Source organism: Crocodylus siamensis, chromosome 10 (genome assembly GCF_052110815.1).
Source record: "Crocodylus siamensis isolate JL-2025a chromosome 10, ASM5211081v1, whole genome shotgun sequence".
In the NCBI taxonomy this organism is placed as follows: Eukaryota; Metazoa; Chordata; order Crocodylia; family Crocodylidae; genus Crocodylus; species Crocodylus siamensis.
The window spans coordinates 28984307-29010020 of NC_143404.1; the positions used below are offsets into that span (position 1 = coordinate 28984307).

A 25714-nucleotide genomic window follows, 5' to 3' on the forward strand; every position below is an offset into this window, starting at 1 on the left:
TGCTGGCTCCAGGCTCCAGCTCCCCCTGGCTGCAGATCCAGGAGGAGCTGGGCAGGGTTATTTTGCCCCACGTGGCACAATTTGACCCACAAAGAAGTGCATGTCCAGGCATATGCGCTGAGGAAAAACATCTCCAGCTCAAATTTGTGCCACTTCTATTTGAGCTGCTGCAAACACATATGCCTGCATGAGTGGATGTGCCCTAAGAGGTTAAAAGTGAGTTGTAAAACTCATACAATTTAGGAAATGAAATCTTTTCATCCTTTTGCAACATTTAAGTTTCAGGTGCTCCCGTTCCATAAATATATGGACAAACTGGACATGACTAAGGGAGGAAACACAGGATTCAAAAGTTTAAAAATGTGATTTAAGAAGCTAAGACTTGAAGAGCTTAACATCAATAGCTGGTTTAAGAAAGAATTAAAAGACACTGGGTGCATCTACATGTTCTATTAGCACAGAGCAATAAACTCTGGCACTTATTGTGCTGGAATTTATTGCTCCCAGATACTGCATTTACACATGCACCCAGGACCACAGTACATTGAGCAAGGTTGGAGTAGCCTCAGCTGCTGGGGAACCCAGGGTTAGCCTGCCAGCCCAGGTCTGCTCCCCACCTTGCCCCCAGCCTGGCCAACATGCTGCAAAGGGGCTGGCCAGAGCACAAAGGGAGCTCCAGTGCACGGCTAGCTGGCAGGCAGCCCCCATACTGAAGCACCTTCCTGCCCCAGCCAGCCCCATCAGTATTTACACACCGCCACAGGTTAGTACTTGTGTCTATCTACAAATGACAACCTACTCCTCTCCACCCCCCCACAAAATGGTGTTTTATTTTAAACTTGGCATGCCCACTCACCAAACCCAATGCATGCCCAGAAAAGGCATCACATTAGGTGGGCCTAGGTTGCCCAACATCTGTATAGATAGGGTGCCTCAGTGGAGCTTTTTTGGCACTTTTATCCAATAGCTGATTGAATCAGCAAATCAGATAAGTATAAAAAGTCCCACTGAAGTGCCTGATCTATACAAAAGCTATGGAGCTGAACTGAACTAACAACTTCCTGCTTCTTCCTGTAAAGTGCATTTTTTTCCACATCTGTCAGAAGCCTGTGTTTACAAGTACCAATTTACGGCAGAGTTAACTAATTTACTGTGGCCTAATAGGGCTGCACATGTAGACACTGAGTTTTTATTGCAGAGCTAGTTAGGCAGCTCCACAGTAAACATCATACATTTAACCATACACACTGCATCATTAAAGGAGGAGTAATTGTTTAGGATAGATTAGGGAGAGCAGATACTCATGAAAGGATGCAATTCATCTGATCAAACACACGCTAGTTCTGTGATGGATATCAAGGTAAGCTCACTCATGTCAATCATCTTAAGAAAAGGAGGCAGAATTTCTGTGGGTGAAGTTATTTAAACTAAGCTAAAACAACATACTTCTGAATATGCATCCAGTCCATTAATATGGTAGTGTTTACGCATTACTAAGACAAGCTATTAAATGTTCCATAATTAACAGAGCAATGATGTTGAAGCCCACATTATTTTGTTTATGAAAGCATTTTATTAATCCCCTTAAAGTACAATAAAGATTAAACAAAGAAACCACAGCAGAACCATGTTTAATATCCTTGATTAGTGATAAATGTTAAGAAATCATTTGGAATTTTTTATAACTATGCTGAATCTTCATTTACTCTTATAACCCCTGCTTTTGAAGGCTTAGGGATTCTGTAGCTAAAAACCTCTTGTGTATTTAAGCCTGATCAAAAAATTGTTTTTCCTTGAGTTCTTATGGGTCACTGACCTGCTATAAAAATGTTTTTGATGAGGCTAGGATTGTTCATTATGAAATTTGCTAAAATAAACTATTTTGTTTTGCAGCCCTGGACAGATGGACTAATACAAACTGAGTTAGTTTACTGAAACACGTGTCCTGCTTTCTTCCTAGCTGCCCTTTGCCTCTTTTCCACTCTTGTTGTATTTGGAATCCTCCTGTGCAAACCTGTTGACAGAGCTGCTAATGGTTTCCTCTGCAGAAGAGGCGCCAACTTTTTGAATGTTTAGAAAATGAGGAAAAAACCCCACTCTCACATCAGCAATAAAAGAAAGAGACTGAAGATTTGTAGGGCCAATCAGTACTTAACTATTTAATTAGCTGTAGACAGACATAGTAAGGGGCATTAGTGGCCTCCAATAGTCCATGATATATAACACAGCATGCATGATTTCCTTTACCAAGACCAGCTAAAAAGGCTAACCAATAAACTGACATCTTTGCACAGAATAAATGACAAGTGGTATCCAATTTGAGGTATGCCTATTTTAATCAGTGTCCAAAGGACGCTGCCCAAGGAGAAGTTGTTTAGGTTAACAATTTTTCCCCTAAAAGCTTTTGTTCACTCTCAGCTACTCAACATTCAATAGATGCATTATGCTGGACTTCTAATACATAAGTTCCAGGTTAAGCTCCGTCACAGGGCACTAAAGTGTGTCTGCTTGTTTAAGGGCAGAAACTGCCTAGAAAGAGGGCCCTACGAGCCAGGAAGAAACCCCCACAGGTGCAGGTTTCCATGGCTGCTTCAGGGACTTAGCCTGTACCTGCACCCAGTCAACTGCCCAGAAGAAGGCAGGGCCCTGGGCACATATAAGCCCCAGGGCTCAAGGCAGTTAGTTCTCTGGCAAGAGCCAGACAGGAAGGCATTCATGCATAAAAGCTCCAAGGAGATGCTTGGCTGCCTGTCTGGCTGCTGGTCCTGAAGTTCCTGGGGATAGGAGGCACACATTGCTGAGGGAGAAACTGGCCCTCTTAAAGGTGCAGAGTGTGGCCTCCGGTGTCAGCAGCATTATTATTGTTAGGTTATAGACCAGCAGCTCATATTTTTTTTGTTGTTTAATCTGGTGGGCTGGACTGAGGGTACTGGGGAGGAGAAGGCCTCATTGGGGCACACTGCCGTGCACAGCCCCAACATCAAAGGGCATAGTGACAGCAGGTGAGGAGACGTCAGTGCCAGAGGGCGCAGTTACTGAGGCTAAGGGTCCAGGTACAACAAGAAGCTGAACTAAACTGAGGCCTGATCACTACAGACAATGTCTAAAAGCCATCTGCAAGGCATGGGGCATGATAAAGAGGCGGTTTTAGAGCCACATATCTAGTCCATAAGACTCAGGATGTCTCAAGAGGCATGGACTTTGAGTAAGTCCCAGCAAGGGATCCAAAGGCAGCAGAATCTAGTCGGGTTCAGCAGGACCATGACCACACAAGCTTGTGGACAACCTCCTACCTTATTATTTTAGCCTTATTATTATTTTCCGTGGCAGGAAAGACCAGAAGGCAGCAGCAGGGCGAAGCTGGCACGGTTACATGGCCCTGAAGACTCCACCCCATGACAGGCTCCAAGGATGCATTTTATATTATACCAGAAATAGGCCTGAATTTTATATTATACCAGAAATAGGCCTGAATTAAATGGCATGTATATTCTGAAGTCTTCAAATACACAAATTATCAACTAAATAGAACCTAGAAGAAAAATATTGACTCCACAAAAGTATCACACATCTCAAAAGTGCAGGGAGTGGCTCCATTCTGGAAAACAGTTACTCCAAATAGACTTAAGCATCATGACAGATAAACAATGGAACATGACCTCTCTGTGCAAGAGATTAGCCAAATGTGCAATCCTTCAATGTACTAAAAGAGGGATACTGAATGTAAGGCTGTGTAAAATGGCACCATTCCATCTCGACTTGCATTTCAAAGGTTTCGACTGAACAGAATTTCATTTTGAATTCTGTTTTGCTTCGAAACTGCTGTTCCGTTTCATTTAGTCAAAACAGCAATGCTGTTTCAATTTTTCACCCATAGGATATAATGGGGAAGCTCAAAACAGTGTCTCTCATCCAGCAGGCAGATCAGGGGCCACAACCTGGGGAGGGCTGTGGGGGCTGTGCCAGTCCTCCTGGGGTTGTGGGCCCAATCTGCCTGCCAGATAAAGGAGGGAAGTCAGGTGCTGCTGCCTGGGATGGGAAGCTGGGGAAGGAAACTGAACCTGATCACTCAGTTCCCCTCCCCAGCGCTACAATCCTGCTGGGCAAGGCAACTCAGCCCAGCTGAGCTGAGTTCCCCTCCCCAACACAATGGTAGGGGTGAGGAGGGGAACCGAGCTATTGGGCTCAGTTCCCTTCACCTGCACTGTGATCAGCTTCCTGCAGCCCAGCTGTGGGAGACAGGGAGAGCCAAGGCTGTGTTCCCCATCCAGTTGAGCCACATGGACCTGCTGAGAGTGCAGCCCTGGTTCTCCCCTGTCTCCCAACACCTGGCTGCTTTAAAACTCAAAATTTTGAAACTTTTGAAATGTTTCAACAAGCCTCGTTTTGTTTTGAGACTGTTTCGAAGCCCTTCATTTCATTTTGATTTCACTGGCTGTTTCTAGCTTGGTACAAGTTGAAACAGTGTCAAAATGAACTAGCCAGTGAAATTTCACACAGCCCTACTGAATAGAAGAAGCGTGAAGGTTATATAATGGCACTGGTACCACTGCTGGAATACATACCATACTAAGTTTATCAGAATCCTTTGACAATTGTGGACATCCTAAAAATTCAAGAAGGCTCAGAGAAAAGGCATTAAAATTATTAAAGGACTGGAAAATATGCCTTGTAATGACACTTAAAAGCTCAGTTTGTTCAGCTGAATAAAGAGGAGATTAAGGGATGACTCTCTCTGTGTCATCAAGCACCCATACGGAAACCAGGATTTTGATCAAAGAACAATCCTCAGCCAGGCAAACAAAGATATAAAAAGATTAGATTGCTGGAAGCTGAATCTAGAACTAAGGTGAAGAATTTTAACGGTAAATGGAATCAACCATAAACCTATATGGCATCCGTTCACCAGTGAGTGATGGTGGATATTAAGATGTTCTACTGACTGGTAGTATATTTTCTCTTGTGGCTGTAAAGACTAATGTTAGACTTGCAGATCCTGCCACAGTGGTCACAGGTGTACATGGCCTTAGGGGCTACAGTATTGACAGGCTGTTTCCTTTGGTCACATTTCTGTTGTAATTCAAGTGACCATTTCTTGCCATGATGTTGGACTCCATGATTGAGAAGCAAGTGCCATTTTGTCTGGTCTGCTGTTAAAAACCTCCCAAAAGATTTGGATCAATTCCTAAAGCCTTCATATCCTGCTTGCAGACATATCTGAAGTGCAATTTTGAGGACCCTACTCTTCTCTCCCCACCTTCAGTTTGCCCATACAGGAAGTGTTTCAGGATGCGCTCATCTTCTATCCTGCAAAGATGACCAGGCCAAAATAGGCACCGCTGTTCGAGTAGCATGGTGATGGTTGGCAGGTTGGCTATGGCAATGATCTCTGTGTTAACTATTCTGTCTTGCCATTTGATGTCAATGACACACTGTAAACAATGTAGGTGGAAGCTGTTCAGCTCCTTTTCTTGATATGCATATGACCATAGCATCTGTACACAAGCAGCTTAGTTTAGGTTGTAAGTTTTGTATGGTTCCAGACTCATTTGGAAAGCTTACTGAAAGTGGTAGCTGCTTTTCCAATGTGCACATTTCATTCTTCATCCAGTGACAGGCTGTCAGTTACTGCAGAACCAAAGTAGCAGAACTTGTTCACTGCCTTGAGAGGTGTGTTGTCAAACCTGATAGATCCTGACTGGCAAACATCCTGCCCTAAGACCACAGTCTTCTTGATGCTCATGGTCAGGGCAAACATCCTGCAAACGTGGGAGAGGTCATTCATGAGTATTTGTAGCTGCCCTTTTTCATGGCCAGTGAGTGCGGCATCATCAGCAAAAAGAAGCTCCTTAGTAAGTATGTGCTTCACTTGTGTCTTGGCCTTTGCATGTGATAGATTATAAAGTTTGCCACCTGATCTTGTGTGAAGGTATATGCCTTCCTCAAGCTATCAAAAGTGTAGTGCAGCAGAATAGAAAAGAAGATCTCAGAGTGTGGGTGCCAGAACACAACCATGATTCACTCCACTCTTCATCTCAAACCTGTCAGAGGTTGATCCTTCAAACTGAACTGTGGCCTGCACACTGTCATGGATGGAGTTCATCATGCAGAGTAATGTTGGGGGGCATTCAATCTTTACCAGGACCTTAAACAAACCTGCTCTGCTAACTGTGTTGAAGGCTTTTGTCAGGTGAACAAATGCTATATACAGCGGCTTATTTTGTTCTCTGCATTTTTCTTGCAGTTGGCATAAAGAGAATATTATGTCCACTGTTCATCTCCCTGCTCTGAATCCATGCTGTGATTCCAGGTAGACACAATCAGCAAGTTGTTGCATTTCAATACGACTAGCAAAAGCCTTCCCTGTGACACTGAGGAAAGAGATTCCCCTACAGTTGTTGCAGTCACCCTTGTCTCCCTTGTTCTTGTAAAGAGTGATGATGTTAGTATCACAGATGTCCCGGGGTACTTGACCTACGGTATTAAACCTTGCTTCCAGCAGCACACTAGAAATAAATGAAGATGTGGCAGCACTTAAGAACTTCAGCTGGGAAGCCATCCTCCCCCTGCTACTTTTCTACTTGCTAGAGAGTCTATGGCCTTGCTAAGTTCTTTGGCTCTAAGTTTTTTCTCTGGCTGTGCCAGTACACTTAAGAGTTGAAAGTCAATCCAGAGCCTTTTCTGAAATGTCTGTTTCATGGGAGTAAAAGTCTAAGTAATGTTTGACCCAGCACGATATCTGCTTGTTCTCATCAGTGATTTTTACTTTGCCACCTCAAGATCGTGAGGTCTAATTGATGCCAGTGGCCAAATCTTGGGTGTCTCCATGACGCTTTTTGCCTGCAAAGTAAGTGTTAGTGATACATAGGTGGTTTAGGGTACCAAATTTAAGAAGACAGACATTTTCATTCATTTCCCTGATGCTGTGATTGACCAAAAACCTCTCTCTCCCTCCCTCAGTTGGCTATTAAGTGCCAACCTAAAACTTCTCAAATAAAGTTTTGTCTGTGTATTAAAGCAATAGATCCTCATTTCAATACTGTTACTTACGTAACATCTATACATATGCTAATCCAAGTTGCATGTCCCCAGATGAAAATATAACTATATTTAAATAAGAGGTATTTGTTCATCATCACATATGCTACCTTTAATCCATGACTTAACACCAAATTCAGTGCAAGTACAGGACATAGCTTGGAAATAAATATTCTTGTATTAGAGATATGTAATGCCAAACTACCAGCAAATTCTTCTTTATATTTATCTTCTGCCTTTTAGGGCACTATTTAAAGTGAATTCTAGCACAGATAATCAGTCTTGCTCCTGTTAAGGTTGGCAATACTACTTCTTTTCAATAATATTTACTCATTTCTTTAAAGGGATTTCTCTATTTCAATACTCGAAACAGAACTGCACCCAAAGGCATTTTTTTTTAAAATGGAGCCTTGTAACATGTAAAGACAGAAGACAGCACAAAATATTGTGCATGGTAATGCACAATAAGATTTTAATTCAGGAACAAAAGTTGGTGCAGAAAGTTGCTTTCAATTTAAGGGTTGCTTCACCACCACCCATCACATCAGAACTCCATAATTTCTACTTGCATCTGATCCACTGCTTTCCAGCACAATTTGAAATCTCTCCCTAAAGAATCTCAGCTGTCATGGAGTTTGATGCAGTGCTTGAGAGTGTGCCACACAGTGACAGTTATTATCATCTCAGGCATTCAAGGCTTATCACCAAATCTGTAAGGGCCTTGTCACATGTTACTGTGAGCTGCTCAAGTCCCTCCCACTCCCATTCTGGGCTTCCTCCTCTGCCCCTTAGGGTTCCCCTGGTTTCCCTTGGGTTCCTTCCCTGCCCCCCTGCCACTTACTTCTGGCTGCCCACACTATCTGTCCTCGGAGAGCAGGCAAGGAAAAGTTAACCTGCCTGCCCACTCCAGGCTGCCCTCAGTCTGCTGCTCTTTTCCAGGCTGAGCCCAGCCCAGAGAGCAACAGCTGCTGGGCTAGCAGGTTAACCCTGCCTGCTTCCCCAGAACAGAGTGCAGGCAGCTACAAGTAAGCAGGGCACCTGGGAGGGGGAGGTAGTGAGCAGAGATCTGGGGTGCTGGGGAAGGTAGAGGGGTTGGGGGGCACTGGGCCTGATCCAGGCCAGCAGAGTGATGGGGTGGGGTGTTTACACTAATGGTGTAGCATAGAGAGTCTACATGTTAGTGTAACATGAGCTGGACAGCATAGATTAGAGATAAACCTTGACTAGAGAGTGGTGTAAGTTTAAGCAGCCTAAAGAGTACTTAAAACTAGTTTCAGGTGTTAAATATATGGACAATTCAGGGATTGAGAGCTCCAGGAACTGAATAAAATCAGTGTGTAATCAAGGTTCCCAACAGTGTTTTTATGGTGTGAAGAGGTTCCCCTGAGGCCCCTTAGGAAAAGTTTGGTTTTCTGCTTGGTTTAAAAAACAGGGCACATTGTAATACCCATCTCTGTTCTAGGCTCTTCAACAAACATTATCCTGCTTGTGCATTTATCTACTACACAATCTGGGTTCTGCTGCCTTGGTGTTTTTTAGCTTGTGGATTACTAAATTTGACACACACATTTTATTTATGGAATTCTACTTAAGTCTTTTAATTGATTTGCATCAACATGCTCACTCTATGAAGTTCTATGATGTCAAATGAAACAGCAAAAATACCCAAAATTAAAAGTAGCTTATTTCAATAATGGGTGAAAAAGTAAAAGTTAAACTAAACATCAGATTACATTACATGTGGCAAACTGAGACTAATGCTTAAGCAGTTGAGTATTTCATTTAAAGGCTTCTTACAAGAGCATTCAGTGCACTTTATACATAACATTGCCCACCAACCATTATTTCTACACTGAAGTGTGATTTTTCTTGGACAATACTCACTCTATTAACATCCATAAATCCCTGTGCAGTTGGCATTTCTCAAATGGATGAGAGTCAACATGTGGCATTTTTCACTATGCAAACTGAATGTTGTATGAATGGGGCTGTACTTCAGGTTTTTGGTGTTGCTTCCCCCACCACCCACCAATTCCACAATTGTTCTGAAAAGTTTGACTCTATATGGAAGTTATGCCTAAGAGATGAAAGCATGCCTTTCCAACAAGAACATTTTGGATGAATAAAAATTATGGAGGGGGGAACTTTTTATCTAGTTGGTACTCGAATTGTGGGAACAGCTAAGTTAGGGAAAGATTCCTGTGTAACACTGATTTTCCTGACCATATCTGGTATGTCATTTACAGAAATGACTAATACTTTGCTAAATTACTGGAACATAAGCAACATAACATAGAGTGAAATTTTCCAGGACAACCAGTCTGCAATACTGACAGAGAAGCAAAGTCATAGCTTGAAAACATTTCTTTTGGTTGTTTGAACCAGTATAGCAGCACAGAACGCTGAACCATTACAAGAAAACTTCCTCCCTAAAAACATCAGAGACTTAACAAAGATGTATTATCAACTTCAACTGAACTTATACTGAGATGTGTGATTTTATTAAAAGGATACCAGGGATTTATTGCAACTGAAGCCACTGATATGGGAGGGGGGTTCTTAAGTGCATGAAGGCCGCAGTCTAAAATCCATTCAAATGCATGTATATGTCCTACTACACCTCATGATCACAGATTTTTATGTTCATTTACTTGTAGAACTAAAAATTATCCAGATTATTTAAGATTTCTGGAAGAGACATGGAGAAACTGAGGCATAAACCAGATAAGCTTCTTTCCCAGCCTTACACTGGCCATTTGTTCATATGGCTTGGTAAAATGAAAGAATAAATATAGTGCATAGAGCTCCAAGAATATTTAAACTGCATACTCCACAAACCTTGGATAAACACCACATAACTGTCTTGGCTTCCACAGAGCTGCCATAAGCTTTTGTTTACAATAGTGAAAAAGTGTCCAATATAGTTATTATTTTGTCCACTACTCTGAAGCACTAAAGAATCTTTCCACTGAGCAAATTAATTATGGAAGATGCTTTTTGTATTGCATGAGTTATTTAAAGCTGTTCAATCCTAATATATGAAATCCAGATTCTGAACCCTCTTGAAAATTTATTATTTCTTCTCCACTAGCCTCCTAGGTTACTAATAATGGTTACACAGCACATTATGCCAAACTTTATACCTTAGTTTGGAATTCAGCTTATAGAAACAGAACACACAGTAGTATCTCTCCAGCTCGATGTCAAATTCAATTTGGCCTCTATCTCAGTACAAATAAAAAACAAACAAAAAACCCAAACAAACAAAAACACCGTCACATAAGTTTTAGGATTAAAACATAGCTTCCAAGTTCTTTACCCCAAGAGCTAATTATTCTTCCTAAGTTTGGAGAGATGCAGTTGGGCCATACCATATAGTTTTTATTAAAAAAACAAAACAAAACAAAAACCCAACAACAACCCCCCCAAAGAATACATGTTTAGTGTTTGCAGATGTTGAGCTTCTTTACTCTAGCTAAAGAAACTGATTTGAGAAAGAAGAAACAATCAGCCAAAGTCTACCCTTTTGAAGATAACAGAGCTATGTGACAGATGGCCGTTTAAAAGTCAAAGTTACTGACCATCTTGTATCATGATTTTTTTTCCACCGAGATGTACAACATCTGGCTGTGGGAGGGATTTTAATCTGTATTTTGGGCCAGTCATACCTATTCATACATTTCTAACAACAACAACATATCTAATAATGTTACTATACCTCTAATTCTGCATCGTGTGCCTTATTTTACTTGCCTAATGCCTGCTAGCTTTTCTAGGTCATTGTCTTACATGTAACAATAATAAATACTGCAGTGCCCAAGCAAAAAGCCATTTTTTTTCTTATGAAGCAATTCAGTAGTTCTATAGCCATGTTTATGTTACACTAACATACACACTGTGGGTACATATAGGCATTACTTTTAGACTGACATAAATGGACTTAGTTCAAGCCAAACACATAGGCATGTGAGAGCACCTAGGTTGGGCTAAAAATGGGACATGACCAAAACTTTGGACATGTCCACGGTATACTAAATCTAGTAAATACCAAAGAGAAGACTGAGGCTAGGGGGGATAGGCCCAAATCAGTAGGCCATGGCTGTAAGACTACAGCCCGAGAAAAGAGGGGCTAAAACCATGTGGTCTGAGGTCTGTTCAAAAGAACCAACCTGTGACCAGATTAACCCCTGTGAGGCATGGCTGTGGCTGTAGGAATGGAAGGAGGCAACAACTAAAAGCCCTAAGGCTTAAATAAGAGCCTTTTGACCCACAGGTAGTGACCACTGGCTCAGACTGCCAGCTGGGCACCAGTAGGTATGCCAGGACAGAGGGAGACACCTGCAGGGAATGGAGTAGTGTAGAATTAGAAAGCCAAGGACGTCAAGGTGTCAGTTAGATTGGTAGAGGACAGTAAGAACACTCCAGACTCAGAGACAGCTTCCCACTCAATAACAAAGTAACATCAAGGTGTGGCAGGTAACAAACAAGGGTGCTTTATATAGAGGACTGGGAGTGCAGGCAGGATTAGGGTGGCCCTAGGGGGCACCCCAGCAGCCCCAGGGCCCTTCCTCCAACAGGGACCCTGTTGCCTCTGGGGTTTGTTCATTGCCAGCAGGTACTTACCTGGGTCACGTCAACCTAGGCTGTTGGTGAGAGGTTGTTTACTAGCAGAAATATGTCCCTGAAAAGCACCCTTGCCCTGGGTCAAGGATGCTGGGAGGACTGGACAGAACCACGAGCAGCTTTGCCCAGGGTCAGAAACACCAGGGGGTGACAGAAGACCTAAGACAAGCCCAAGGGGCTTGGAGATGAAATACCAAGAGATGGCTGAGGCTAAGAGGGGCCCAAATCAGTAGGATGGGTTTGGAGGAGCATTCAATTGCTTTCATTAGCTGAGGACAGCCCTGGGCTATAAGGAGGATGGTGTGACAAAGACTGATGGCTGTCCCAGAAGGGGATAGAAACTCTGGGAATAGGTAAGGTATGGCTAGCCACCTCATGGTTGCCAGGTAGAAGCCCCCGGAAAGTTTGAGTCCAATGGGGGGCATGGCACTCCTGGTATCTCAGAGATGTAAGGTAGAAGTCCCTGGAAAGTCTGAGGCTGTAGGGAGGGAGGGGGAAGGGTGAGGAAGCAGCCTGGTACGTGCAGCTGTGGTCACTCCAGAAAAGGGGCCACACCCAGATAGAGTGAGAGGAACCCACAACCATGTACATCTAGAACATCATCTACGCATAGAAACCCCCTGCCATACACCATAGAAGACCCTTTCCCATCCTCCTACAGTACCCAGCCTGGACACAGAACTAAGTAGTCATGGAGATGGGGAAACTCAGCTCCCTCTGGTGCAAGCAGGAGGCCCAGGAGCAATTTTACAGTGGGTCTCTGCAACAGAAACATTCCCCCTACCCCACCCTGGTCCCTAACCCTGCTGATTGTGGGATAACTCAGGTACCCAGGGATGCCATTTCTTGGGTCAGTACTGCAGGTATTTTGCTCCCACTCCTTCAATGTTTCCTTGGTGGCCCTATCACAAATGCCCAGACTACCTACCAGTCCTGGTCCCAATGTAGGGAGTCGTACAGCTCCTGTGCCTACCCTCCTCCCAATTCCAGCTTTCATTCTGGGACTGAGCCACTATAGCCCATCACCTGGGCAGGTACAGCTGTGTCCTGCACTGTGAAGCTGTGACAGAAACCCAGGCACCAAGGGAAATAAAAAGTCCCCAGGGGAGAGGGCAATGATGGAAGGTGGGTCACATCCATAGTCAGCAGGGTGAGAAGGTAGTGAAACAATGGTACCTCACCAGCCCCAAGCCTTCTCTACAGCCCTGCCTCCAGAAGGTGCCTACTGAGTTTTTCATCATTGTGATGAAAAACTCCAAAAGTGGGATCCCAATGGATAGACAGCAAGGGGTGGATGGTGGAGGTGGTACACTCCCCATCTTGGTCTGCTCAAAGAACGGGGTCCAGGGTGCTAATTGTTGAATTCTTTGTTCAGAGACAAATCACCCTCCAACCTTCCCTCCTTTCCTCATGAGCGCACCTGAGGCATGCAGCCCACTGCCTTGGACATTTCTTAGCCCATCACTCAGCATGAGGGGCATAAATCAGTCTGTCACACCATCCTCAATATAGCCCAGGGCTATCCTCAGCTAACAAAAGCAACTGAACACTCTTCCAAATCCATCCTAAGCACTGACAGGAAATGAGGCATACCCACACTCCTGAGCTCCAACACAGGAAGAACCAGAAAAAAGTTGCCCTCTGCCAAGCTCCCCCACTCAGTCCACCCATTAACCCTCTCCGAGTCAGGCAATGATGAGAAGGCAGGAATCCTACAAGGGAACAATAATACTAGCTAACCTGATCCAGGAGCCAGGGTGACACCCAGGTCAAGCATCTGGGCAGGCTTGCAGGTGGCATCTGGGCAGTCCTGCTGGCAAATCACAGGGGAAATTCCATAGGAGCATGGTAACCGAGTCTCATAGTGCCAGCAATCACTGCCCCAAACTATCCCTCCTACCCAGTACCAATTCACAGCCCAGTCTGGTTCCCAAACAGTGCCCCCCTGCCCCAACCCTGCAAAACAACTTCCCTTCTCCCTCAAAAAGACATGACTGCTGCATCAATAACCACCCCAATCAAGACGGCAACCTTGGGCATCAGGTCATCATAACAGAGCCAAATATAGTGCTTATTCAGCTACGCCAAAGGAAGAGACCCCTTCCAGGACTCAGTCACCTCCTGAGGGACCATCTCCTGCAATATGAGCAAGGCATGCAGGGCAGGGGCCCCTAGCAATAGTGGTAAATGTCATCCCTGTAATGCCAACTGACTTGTACCATGCAAACACTGAGAAAAGAAAAAGACTGCTCCTGTAAGCACAGGTTGGTTGGGAACAGAGGATGCACTGAGAGCTCCCTTCTGTAATGAAAGTGGGGGCATGAAAGCTCTGCTGATGTCCCATGAGCAGATAATCCCTGTCTGGTCCTGGGAACACTGGAATGCTGCGCCTCCTCCTCCTATGCCTCACAAAAGACTCCCACCCATCTTGCAGATATTCTGGAAGATGCAGGTAGCAGCAAGGTGGTGTGGCAGGTACTCTTCATCCTGCCCACCAGCGAGACTCAAGGCACCCAAAGGCACATCCACAATCATGAAGAATCAGATGATAGGACATGCATGTAAGGAACAGACCTAAGAAAGAGACATCATCTTTTGAGACTCTTTACATACCAACAAGGATTTGAATAATTTACTCAAGAGGTTATAAAGTGTTACCTGCATAAATGAGCAAAACTCACTGTGACACAATTAAATAGAAGCTTGACGGGCAAGTCATGTTTTTGTAAAATGTAAAAATTGCTATTTAAACATTTGCTGAGTGAGTAGGGACACATGGGGATTGCCACAACAAGTCTCTCAGCTGATGTAAGTTAGTTGCACATTTTGGAAAACAGCACAGTGAAGCCATAGTACATATTTCATAATGCTATAACATCAGTACCTGTCAAACCTGACAGCAGACATACTGATATTGTTTAAAGGACCCCAGTCCCAGCATCAGTATACCTACATGCTCATGGAGCCTCAACTTCAGGACTCTACACAAATGCAGGGTTCACCCACAGGGAGCCAGGGATTGCAGGATCTGGGCCACAACTGAAGCCCAAAAGAAATTTAAGACAGGCAGGCTATGTACATAAGTTACATTCATGTACATAGTCTTCTTGTTTTGGTATCTAGGAATTCAGAGAAAGCAGTATAACACTACTTATTGTTCATGAAAAAGCACAAGAAACGGCTTTGTTTTTCAGATTTGCTGAGGGCCCATTTTGTGCTTGTTCAAATTATATTTCTGATGAGACTGAAGTTGCAAGACCTCACCAATTCTGAAGATTGGGCTTTTAATGAAAAATAGCTGTAAGGATATAAAAGTTAATCCTCTCTTTAATTGGTATGTTTAAAACCCAGTCTACTTGGAAAGATGAACCAAAATATATCATATTAAGAAATAACTAGTTTCCATCTGCAATAACATTTGATTTTCAAGTTTGCCGTGCAGCTCCCCACTTTGTGACCTGTATTCAGTGCTTTCTTTACCAATCAACTTCACACTCTCTCAGCTACTATGCAGTTTTGGACAAAAGTTTGACACCTGTTAAACAAATGCCTTGATGTGTTCCACTCATGTAACAAAAACTAGAATTCATTCAATTACTAAAATTACTTCAGTCTTCACAGGCAAGGTCAGCTCCCAGACTACTGCACCTGGCAGCACAGTTTGCCGGGGGAGGTGAGCAGGCAACAGTGATGAAAGAACAGGTTAGGGACTGTTTAGAAAAGCTGGATGTGTACAAGTGCCTGGGGCCAGATGTGATGCATCCAAGGGTGCTGAGAGAGTTGGCTGATGTGACTGCAGTCGCTGCCCATTAACTTTAAAAACTTGTGGCAGTTGTGTTAGACTAGTTTACATTGTCCCCAGCCTGTTAACTTCATTGCTTAAGGCAATAACTTACGTTGTTTACACTGAGTTTGAGCATACTCACTACAGAACAGAAACAGACCATTCTGGCCTTATGAACTTGTCACCTGTCATGACATCATGACCCACTTAAAGTAGCTGAACATGCCCAGGACGGCAAAAAAGAGTTATAGTTTTGGCACAAAAGGACAGCAGCAGCTTCACGAGGAGATGGACACTGTTGGACAGTTGCCTGGACCTAACTGGCTAAGTGAATGATTGACAGCACACTAGCAAATGAGACTGGTTCATGTAATGATTGACAGCGTGGTGTGATTGAACCATATAAACGAGTCCAGTGTTTGATTGGGGTGCAACTGGTATCCAGTATTCGATTGTGGTTTACTTGACTGAAGTAATTGGCAAGAGGAGGAGAACCCAGATTCCCGAATGAGCACACTGTTAAGTGGAGCCTGTATATGTTGCAAGTAGCAGAAGGAGAGGAGTTTTTTGATATTTATCATTTTTACTGGACTGTTATACTTATAATAATGCTTGTTATTGTTCTTATCCATTAATTACATTGTTTTTTCTTCATTGTACAAATTGTTAGTTGATTAATACATTTTAAATGGTTGTTTAACTACTGGTCTGTTATCATCTATTGCCAATACTTTGTTCAAATCAAACCAGGCTTGGGGGGGGAATGGAACTAGAGTTGAAGTGACTGCAATCCCGTGTGTGAGATAAGTCTTTGGTAGAGGCTAGCTGGATAACCACATGATTTTTGTAGCAACCTATTCCTGCACATAACAGTGAGGAGGTGCTGGATGATTGAAAAAGAGCAAATATAGTGCCTGTCTTTAAGAAAGGGAAGAAAGAGGATCTGGGGAACTACAGATGAGTCAGCCTCACCCCACTCCCTGGAAAAATCATGGAGCAGGTCCTCAAGGAATCCATTTCTAAGCACTTGGAGGAGAAGGTGATTAGGAATACTCAGCATGGAATCACCAAGGGCAAATCATGCCTGACAAAATTCACCAGCTGTTTCAATTCAACACTTTTTCGACTCATTTCAAGCTCAACACAGCAAAATTGAATGGAAACAAAGGGCTTTGAAACATTCTCAAAACAAAACGAGGCTAGTTGAAATGTTTCAATAGTTTTGAAACATTTTGAGTTTCGAAGCAGCCAGCAGCAAGGTGGCGGGGAACAGCGGAGAACTAGGGCTGTGCTCCCAGCAATACTCAGGAGCGCAGCTCTGGCTCTCCCCATCTCCCGCCAGGCTGCAGGAAGCGGATCACAGAGCAGGGGAAAGGAACTGAGCCTGGGTTCAGTTCCCCTCCCAAGCACTGAGAACAGGCTGGGGAAAGAAACAGAGCCCAAGCGTGATGGTTGAGCTGGGGCTGGGGCCTCAGCCCAGCTGGGCTGAGTTCCTTTCCCAAGCCTGATGGTCGGGCAAAACATTGAAACAGCTTCACTGTTTCGATTAAGCAAAACAGAACAGCTGTTTCAATTCTAAATGAAATTTGAAACAAAACACTCTTCCATCCAAACCTCAAAACTGAAGTTGAAATGGAACAGTGCCATTTCACACAGCCCTACTGATTACCTTCTATGATGAGATTCAGGGAGAGCAATGGACATGATTTACCTTGACTTTAGCAAGGCTTTTGATACCATCTCCACAACATTATTGCAAGCAAGCTAAGGAAATACAGGTTGGATGAATGGACTGTAAAGTGGATAGAAATCTGGCTGGATCATCAGGTTCAGAGGGCAGTAATCAATGATTCTGTGTCTAGTTGACAGCCGGTATCAAGTGGCGTGCACCAGAAGTAGGTCCGGGGGCCGGTTTTGTGCAATATCTTCATCATCAATCTGAAATATGGGATGGAGTCCACCCTCAGCAAGTTTGCAGATGACACAAAGATGAGGTAGGGCTAGGATTCTGAGAGGATACCCTCCAGATATGCTGGAGGGTAGGACTACAATTCAGACAGACCTAGACAAATTGGAGGACTGAATCAAAAGAAGTGTCATGAGGTTCAACAAGGACAAGTACAATGTCCTACATTTAGGACAGGACAGTGCCATGCACCAGTACAGGCTGGGGATTCACTGGCTAAGCAGCAGCTCTTCAGAGAAAGACCTGGGGGTTACAGTGCACAGTAAGCTGAGTATAAGCCAACAGTGTGCCCTTGTTGTGAAGAAAGCTAATGGCATGCTGGGTTGCATCAGAAGGAGTATTGTCAGCAGATCAAGGGAAGGGTTTCTTCCCCTCTTTTTGTCATGGGTGAGGCCACATCAGGAGTTCTGCATCCAGTTTTAGCCCTCCCACTACAGAAAGGATGTGGAGAAACTAGAGAGTCCAGCAGTGGAAAACAAAAATGGTCAGGGGGCTGGGGCACATGACTTCTGAAAAGAGGCTGACAGAACTGGGCTTATTTAGTCTGCAGAAGAGAAGACTGAGGGGAGATTTAATAGCAGCCTTCAACTACCTGAATGGTGGTTCCGAAGACAATGAAGCCAGACTGTTCTCAGTGGTGACAGATGACAGAACAAGAAGCAACTGTGTGAAGGTGCAGTAAAGGAAGTTTAAGTTAGATAATAGGAAAATCTCTCCCATGAGGGGGATAGTAAAGCACTGGAACAGATCACCCAGCCGGTGAAATTTTGCACAGCCCTAGTAATCAGTTTAGTCAGGCATAATTTGCCCTTGGTGAATCCATGCTGACTATTCCTAATCACCTTCTTCTCCTCCAAGTGGTTAGAAATGGATTCCTTGAGGACCTGCTCCATGATTTTTCCAGGGAGTGAAGTGAGGCTGACCCATCTGTAGTTCCCCAGATCCTCCTTCTTCCCTTTCTTAAAGACAGGCACTATATTTGCTCTTTTTCAATCATCCAGCACCTCCTAACTGTTATGTGTGGGAATAGGTTGCTACAAAAATCATGTGGTTATCCAGCTAGCCTCTACCAAAGACTTCTCACACATGGGAGTGCAGTCACTTCAACTTTAGTTCCACCCCCCCGCCAGCCTGGTTTGATTTGAACAAAGTATTGGCAATAGATGATAACAGACCAGTAGTTAAACAACCATTTAAAATGTATTAATCAACTAACAATTTGTACAATGAAGAAAAAACAATATAAGAACAATAACAAACATTATACTAGGTATTATAACAGTCCAGTAAAAATAATAAATGTCAAAAGACTCTGGGTCCCTGGTTGTGGACTCTCCATCCTTGGAAGTTTCTAAGACCCAGCTAAACAAACCTTAGCTGGGATGATATAGAAGGGGATGGCCCTGCTTTGAGCAGAGGTTGGACTAGACCTTCCGAGGTCCCTTCCTGTCCCAATTTTCTATGATTCTAAGAAAAGTAACTGAAAAAAAAACTGTCAACAGTTAGCTGCTGGTACCTATAAATGGTGCTTATCTATTTATAAGTGGGGAAGATGGACAATACAAGTACTACATTTCACAAAAAATTCTCTCTATTTTTAGCTAACAAATGATGGGTTTGGTTTGAGATATAGATAAATGCAACATCAAGAGAAGTTAATATTCATTCAAGATTACAGTCAATGCCTTTTAAATAATCTACATTAAAAAAAAAAAAAAAAGCTGTATTTTCACTGTTATTTTGTATAAATTTTGCCAGGAATTTTTTTTTTTTTTTTTTGGTTTTTAAAAGAAGTCTGATCCACTCCAGCTGCTTTGTTAAAAAAAAAAATGGTAATGATTACTTTTACATCCACTTTAAGAGATCAGAAGCCAACTGTGTAAGCCACTAGTAGTATAAATGATATTTTAGTTCTTATTTTAAATAAATAAAATGGAAAAGGCCAGTTTTAATTCAGCCATCATACTTTTTTGTATTAACATTTTTGCAGTGCTTGACAATAGTTAATAAAATGCTTTTAAATATTGCCTAACATGTTGCAATTTAGCCCTTCTAAGTTATGCCAGACTTTCCGCAGTTCCTTCTCCAAAGTCCATTGACTAGTTGAAAAAAAATAATTTATAGTCATCACCTAAAAATGATTTAAACTGAAATACCAAAAAGTTGTGAGTTTCCAAGCCTTCTATCCATAGTGCACTCATTTAGAAAATATTTTAATGACAGGTAATCCTAAAAGAAAAGCAGATATACAGTACATGTAACTGGCCAAGTTAAAAGTTTTTTTGGGGGGGAAGAGATGGAGAAGAATTCAGACATCACATACTCTAGCAGTTAAGAGTATCAAATTTCCTTATTTCTGATTTCACAGGATGCTGAATTTATATTTATTATCCAGACATGTTTCCTTGAAAAGGTAAGTATAAAACACTAGGAAAGTCCCTGAGCAACTATCTAGGCCATGCCATTTGCCTTTTTCCAAATATTCTTTTTGTTTCTCATTTTAAAGGGATTCTTTATCTACCTGAAGATAGGAAGATGAACAAAGATAGGAGGAAAACAAAGGTTTTCCCTTCAAGCATCTGTAATGATTTAAAAAATGTCAAGAATTACTGCTTAGGTTTTCTTTTCTGAAGAATGCAACATCAAGAAATTTATCTATCAGCTCTGCCCAAAGAACTGCCTAAACACAATGTACAAACTCACCATTTCATTATTCTTCTCCTAACAAATCTTAACTAGTGAATGCAGAGTACTATTACAAGGTATCTTTTACTGAGGGAGTATAACTTCATATTTCCATTCCAAAGGAGGTAATCCAAGATAATGTACTATTCTGTCATTAGGAGAGTCAATGATGAGTTATTTTGCAGTTAATATTTTTAACTAGAAAATTAGTCTTTGAATTCAAGTTGAATATTCGAATTATGGAGGCATTCTATGATGGCCTAAAACAAAAAAAAGTAGTCCAATGCATGGTTAAGTACTACATAACTCTCTGTAACAAACTCTTGAAATTCCTTTAAAAAATGAGTATCTTAAGGATTTTCATAGATTTCATAGATTTTTAAGTCAGAAGGGACATTAGTAGCTCATCGAGTCTGACGCTCTGCCCTGGGCAGGAAAGCGTGCTGGGGTCAGATGACCCCAGCCACGTGCTTGTCCAGTCTCCTCTTAATGACAGGGCCAGCCCACGATTTTTGGAGAGCCCCTGCGAGGCATAGCTTTGGGGCTCCCCCAACATGAACAAGGCACTGGTGACAAGCATGGAGTTTCTAACTACTATGTTGATCTAATAAAAAATATCACACACACACACACAGACCACCCCTACCTTACAGACAGCCCTCCACCCTCTCCACCCCCCACTCCTGCACCCCATTTAGATCACAGGTGGGCAAAATGCGACCCACCAAGGGATTTTATCCAGCCTGCTGTGGGTCTCTTCACCTTGCTTGGCCCAGGCACAAGGAGGCTGAGCTGTGGGATGCAGAGCCAGTCCCACCACTACCAGATGCACAGCAGGGCTGAGGCAATGCGGTAGCTGGATTCAGCTTCTCAGCAGCCCCAGTTTTAGCAGCTCCTTCTGGATTCTCCTGTCAGTGTCACTACTACCAGTGAATCCAGCCCCACTACCCAGGCACCCACCCCATCCACCTTGCACACACCACAGTCAGAGCAGGTGGGCAGGGTTTCATAGTTTCTAGGGTTGGAAGGGACCTGAGCAGATCATCAAGTTCGACCCCCTGCCAGAACTGGACGCAGTACTCCAGCTGCGGCCTGACCAGTGCTGCACAGAGGGGCAGTATCACCTCCTTGGACCTGCTCGAGATGCATCTGTGAATGCATGACAAGGTGTGGCTGGCCTTCCTGACTGCATCCCCATACTACCAGCCCATGTCAATGATGACTCGCAAGATCCTTTTCTGCCTCTATACTGATGAGAAGGGAGTTCCCCAGCCTGTAAGTATGGTGCTGGTTCTTCCTCCCCAGGTGCATCACCTTGCACTTGTCAGTGTTGAATCCCATCCTATTCTCATCCACCCACCCCTGTACCCTGTCTAGGTCCAATTGCAGCCTATGCCTCCCTTCTAGTGTGCCCACATCCCCCCACATCTTAGTGTCATCAGCAAATTTGAGCAGGGTGCTTTTTACCCCCTCCTCCAAGTCACTGACGAAGATGTTGAACAGTGTGGGCCTAAGGACCAAGCCCCGGGGGACCCCGCTACCCACATCCCTACAAGTCAAAAATGACCCATCCATCACCACTCTCTGGGTGCGGCCCTCCAGCCAGTTGGTGACCCATTTGACTGTGTAGGTGTTGACACCACAGCCCCCCAGTTTCTTAGTGAGAACAGGGTGAGAGACAGTGTTGAAGGCCTTCCGGAAGTCCAGGAAGACTATGTCCACTGCTACTACCCCTGCATCTAAGGATTTGGTGATCTGGTTGTAGAATGCCACCAGGTTGGTCTGACAGGACCTGCCTCTAATGAACCCATGTTGGTTGCCCCTAAGCATAATCTCCCCTGCTGGCCCCTCGTGGATATGCGCCAGAATAATTCTCTCAAAAGCTTGCCCAGGATTGAGGGAAGACTAACTGGCCTATAGTTTCCCGGGTCCTCCTTCCTCCCCTTTTTGAAGATGGGAACCACATTGGCCCTCTTCCAGTCCTCTGGCACCACACCAGAGCACCACGAGTGCTCAAAAAGCCATGCCAGGGGTCCTGCAATGACCTCAGCCAATTCCCTCAGTACTCTAGGGTGGAGATTGTCCAGACCAGCTGATTTGAATACATCCAGTCCTTTCAGAAGTTCCCTAACTAGTTCCTCACTAACCCTTGGCCTAGGTGTGCCTCCCCTGGGGTGTAAGGGGATCCCGGGGGGGGGGGGTGACTGTTCCAGTCCCTGCTTAGGAAAATGGAGGCAAAGAAATCATTAAATATGTTGGCTTTGTCGTCTGGTATGATGACCAAGTTTCCTAGCGTGTCCTGTAGGGACATTACCCAGAATCTTCTTTTTGCCCCCTATGTATTTAAAAAAGGACTTCTTGTTGTCCTTGATCCTGGAAGCTAGTCCCAGTTCCATCTCCGCCTTCCTGGCTGCCCCCCTGCATCCCCGAGCAACCACAGTATAGTCCTCCCAGGTGATGGCCCCTCCCTTCCATTGGGTGTACACCTGCCTTTTTGCTAGGAGACATTCCCAGATGCTTCTGGTGAGCCATGGGGGCTTGTCTGCACTCCTGCTCCCTTTGATCCATGTTGGAATTACCTCTCTTTGGGCTTGGAGGATCATCTCCTTAAGTGACCGCTCTCCTTGGACACCTGGCTCCCCTCCCCTCTGGGACCTCAGTGCTTCCCCGACTATTCTCCTTAGCTCATTGAAGTCCACCCTCCTGAAATCTAGGGCTGCTGCCTTGCCTTTGCCACCTTGCACTGGATGGTGAATTCCAGAGAAGATTTGCTTCTTGTTATTTCACTCACTCCAAGTCATCTCAGTTGGGATTTGAACCCAGATCTCCCACGTAGGCAGGAACACTACCACACAGCCACCACTAGGTCTCCATGGAGACCAGCCTGGGATCCCTGTGGGCAGGACACATTTGGCTGGGCAGATGGGATGGGGCCATGGGTGGCCAGGATCACAGAATAGAATCAATTGTGACCCTCTACCCCGTGCCAGGTCAGTACCCCAGTGCTGGGCCAGATCAGCACCCCACCCCTCTCCCCCGGCAGCAGCTCACCAAAATTCCATAAATGGCCCTCCAGACCAAATAATTGCTCACCCCTGATTTAGATGGCTATTTTCCCATACTATGCCTTAATACACACAAATACTCACAATCATATAACAGTCAACAACAATGGAATTTGGAAGTAAATTTATTATTTTCAGATGCAAGAGCAGACCTGTTATGTAGTATCAGTGGCCCTGCATATAATAGATCTAACATTAAAAAATTAAGACCTAGACAGAGCTGTCATGTGAACATGGGGAACATTTATACAACTGCAGCATCCATTACATCAAAGGTAACAAGGTCTGCCAAAGACAACCAATAAGGACTAGTATACTAAAAAGTAGTGTCACCCTGATAACATCAGACAATAAGCTGAAATTTAGACTGGCATCTTATGATCTAGAATAAACAATTGTGAAATTTCAAGTGTGCTAGGAAAATGAAAACAATTATTAATTTATTTCAAGTTACAAGAAACAATGACAATTACGTTTAATACAGCCTCCAACTAGTTATGGCAAGTCTACAGCCATATTTTCTCTGAAGGCCTGTTCAAATGATAGTTTTACAATATTAAAAATAAGCTTTAAAAATATTAAAGAAGTTAGAAGACTTCAGATTTTTTAAGAAGAAAAGAAGTACACTTACAGCCGTTCAAGTTGCTTTAGATCCTGAAAAGCTCCACGTTCTATCACACTGATTTGATTTTCTTCCAAATGCCTGTGATAACAGAAATACTGATTGTTAATCATAATAATAGAATAAAATATTATCTAGATAGAAAGTTCTCTCATTTCTTTTCATGTTTTTTTAAAGTGAAGTTTACAGCAAATATCAGTTACACGAAAAGTGAGAGTGATAAAAGAGACCTCTACAGAATACAACTATTTGGTATCTTTCCATGATCAGAAGATACAAATTTAAGATCTAGAAAGCACAAAAAACTGCTAAATTTCACATGGCTACATATTGTATTAGAAATGATAAGGCTGGTAACCACATAAGTGTTTTTAAATTTTTATAATCCAAGCCAATTAATATTTTGTATAATGGGTTTGTTTATAGGCCAAATTCTACCACCACTACTCCATTAATTTATATATTCTATATAAGGATAGAGGATTGAGGCCTGCAGTTGACATCAGGTGATTAATGCATGGCACTGAATCAAGACCAAGCATTAAGACTACTTGTACATTGCATGTGAACAAGTTGTCAGACTTGGCTAGAAGTGGCTCATAAGTTAGTTGATTCCCACTCGTCTGAACTTCTAAAGCATGCAAATATCCAGCAGTTTGTGGCTACTGAAAACAGTCTATCTGCAGTATGAGTTACTGAAAGAGGTGCCAAACAAAGGGCTGAACTCCTGTTTTCCACACCATGTCTCCCACTAACTTCAACAAGACTTCAGAGAGGTGGAGGTACCAGACAACACTGGATACAGAACAGAAATGGGTATGAGGAACAGCCAGACTCCAAGTACAAAAGCAGTCCCTCGGTAAGGCCTGAAGAGAGGGAGTACAGAAGCCAGTGGATCCTTTTAAGACAACTTTCTGGCTTCTTTTTGTGCTCCAAAAGTAGCTCCCCTGGCAGGGTATCCATTTCTTTGCTCCCACAGGAATGCTCAAAGCAGTAATAGATCTTAACTTGTCTCCTGTCACATGGATCTACAGGGGAAGTGAAAGGAAATAAATAAATTCTATGGTATCTGGGCAAAAAAAAAGGACTATAAGCAATTATAATTGAAGCTCTAACCACTATCCTACTGCTAGCAGCTGTCCCATTTCACCTAGCCCATCTCAGGAGATTTATTCAAATAATTAGGAGGTGGATCTTGGAAACAGACAGCCAAATGGGTAACTGAAGAGATACTGGTTGAATAGCAACAATGAGACTGCATGTTACAGGTAGGCAAAAAAATCAAGGTCTGACACCTGGTCTAGATGGAGCAAACTGTAAGGGAGAAGGGGAAAAAAACTGAACGAGTAAGAGGAACAAAGGCAAAATTACAAGGAGTAGGTGAACAAATACTTGCAAAGAATGTTTTTTTCACCCACGCTGGCAGTACAGGGAGCACAGATTCCTGTGCTGGATGATTCTTCTTTAAACTCCTTACAAACACCAAAACTGCATAGTTTCTCCTTTAATACCCCCAAAAGGAAGGTTTGTTTCCAAGTATATCATATGAAGAGCAGCAGAAGAAAAGAGAGCCAAAACGTGAAGTGAACCAAGTAGGACAAGGAGCCAGAACTGGGAAGAAGTAAACAAAAGAAAAAAAAAATCCAAAAAACTGGAAAATAATGATTGAAAACCTGTAGACAGGCTAAGAGTAGGGCTTCATAGGGTGCAAACAGAGTTCACTACACCTGGTACAGCTGTAGGTGGCTTACTTTAAGCTACCTACACCTAGACTGGGAGCAGGTGAGTGTAGGAATATGCCACTGCCAAGAGCCATTTGCTCCTCCCAGGAGCCATGTAGGGAGCCCAGGGTGGTAGGAGGGGCAGGAGGCATCAGAGGGGACTAGGGAGTCTGCAGTGGAGTTGGTGAGTTTGGGAGGGGCTGCTGGGTC

The 25714-nt window shown here is 43.4% G+C and overlaps 1 protein-coding gene across 1 annotated transcript in view; it reads right to left on the reverse strand.

Moving 5' to 3' along the window:
• The window catches only part of SLIT3 (slit guidance ligand 3), a 946021-nt gene that overhangs the window by 887058 nt on the left and 33249 nt on the right, over nt 1–25714 (reverse strand). The window contains exon 3 of the mRNA XM_090064655.1: nt 23793–23864. Within this exon, the coding sequence (XP_089920781.1) occupies nt 23793–23864 (72 nt within the window). The remainder of the gene's footprint in view (nt 1–23792; nt 23865–25714) is intronic.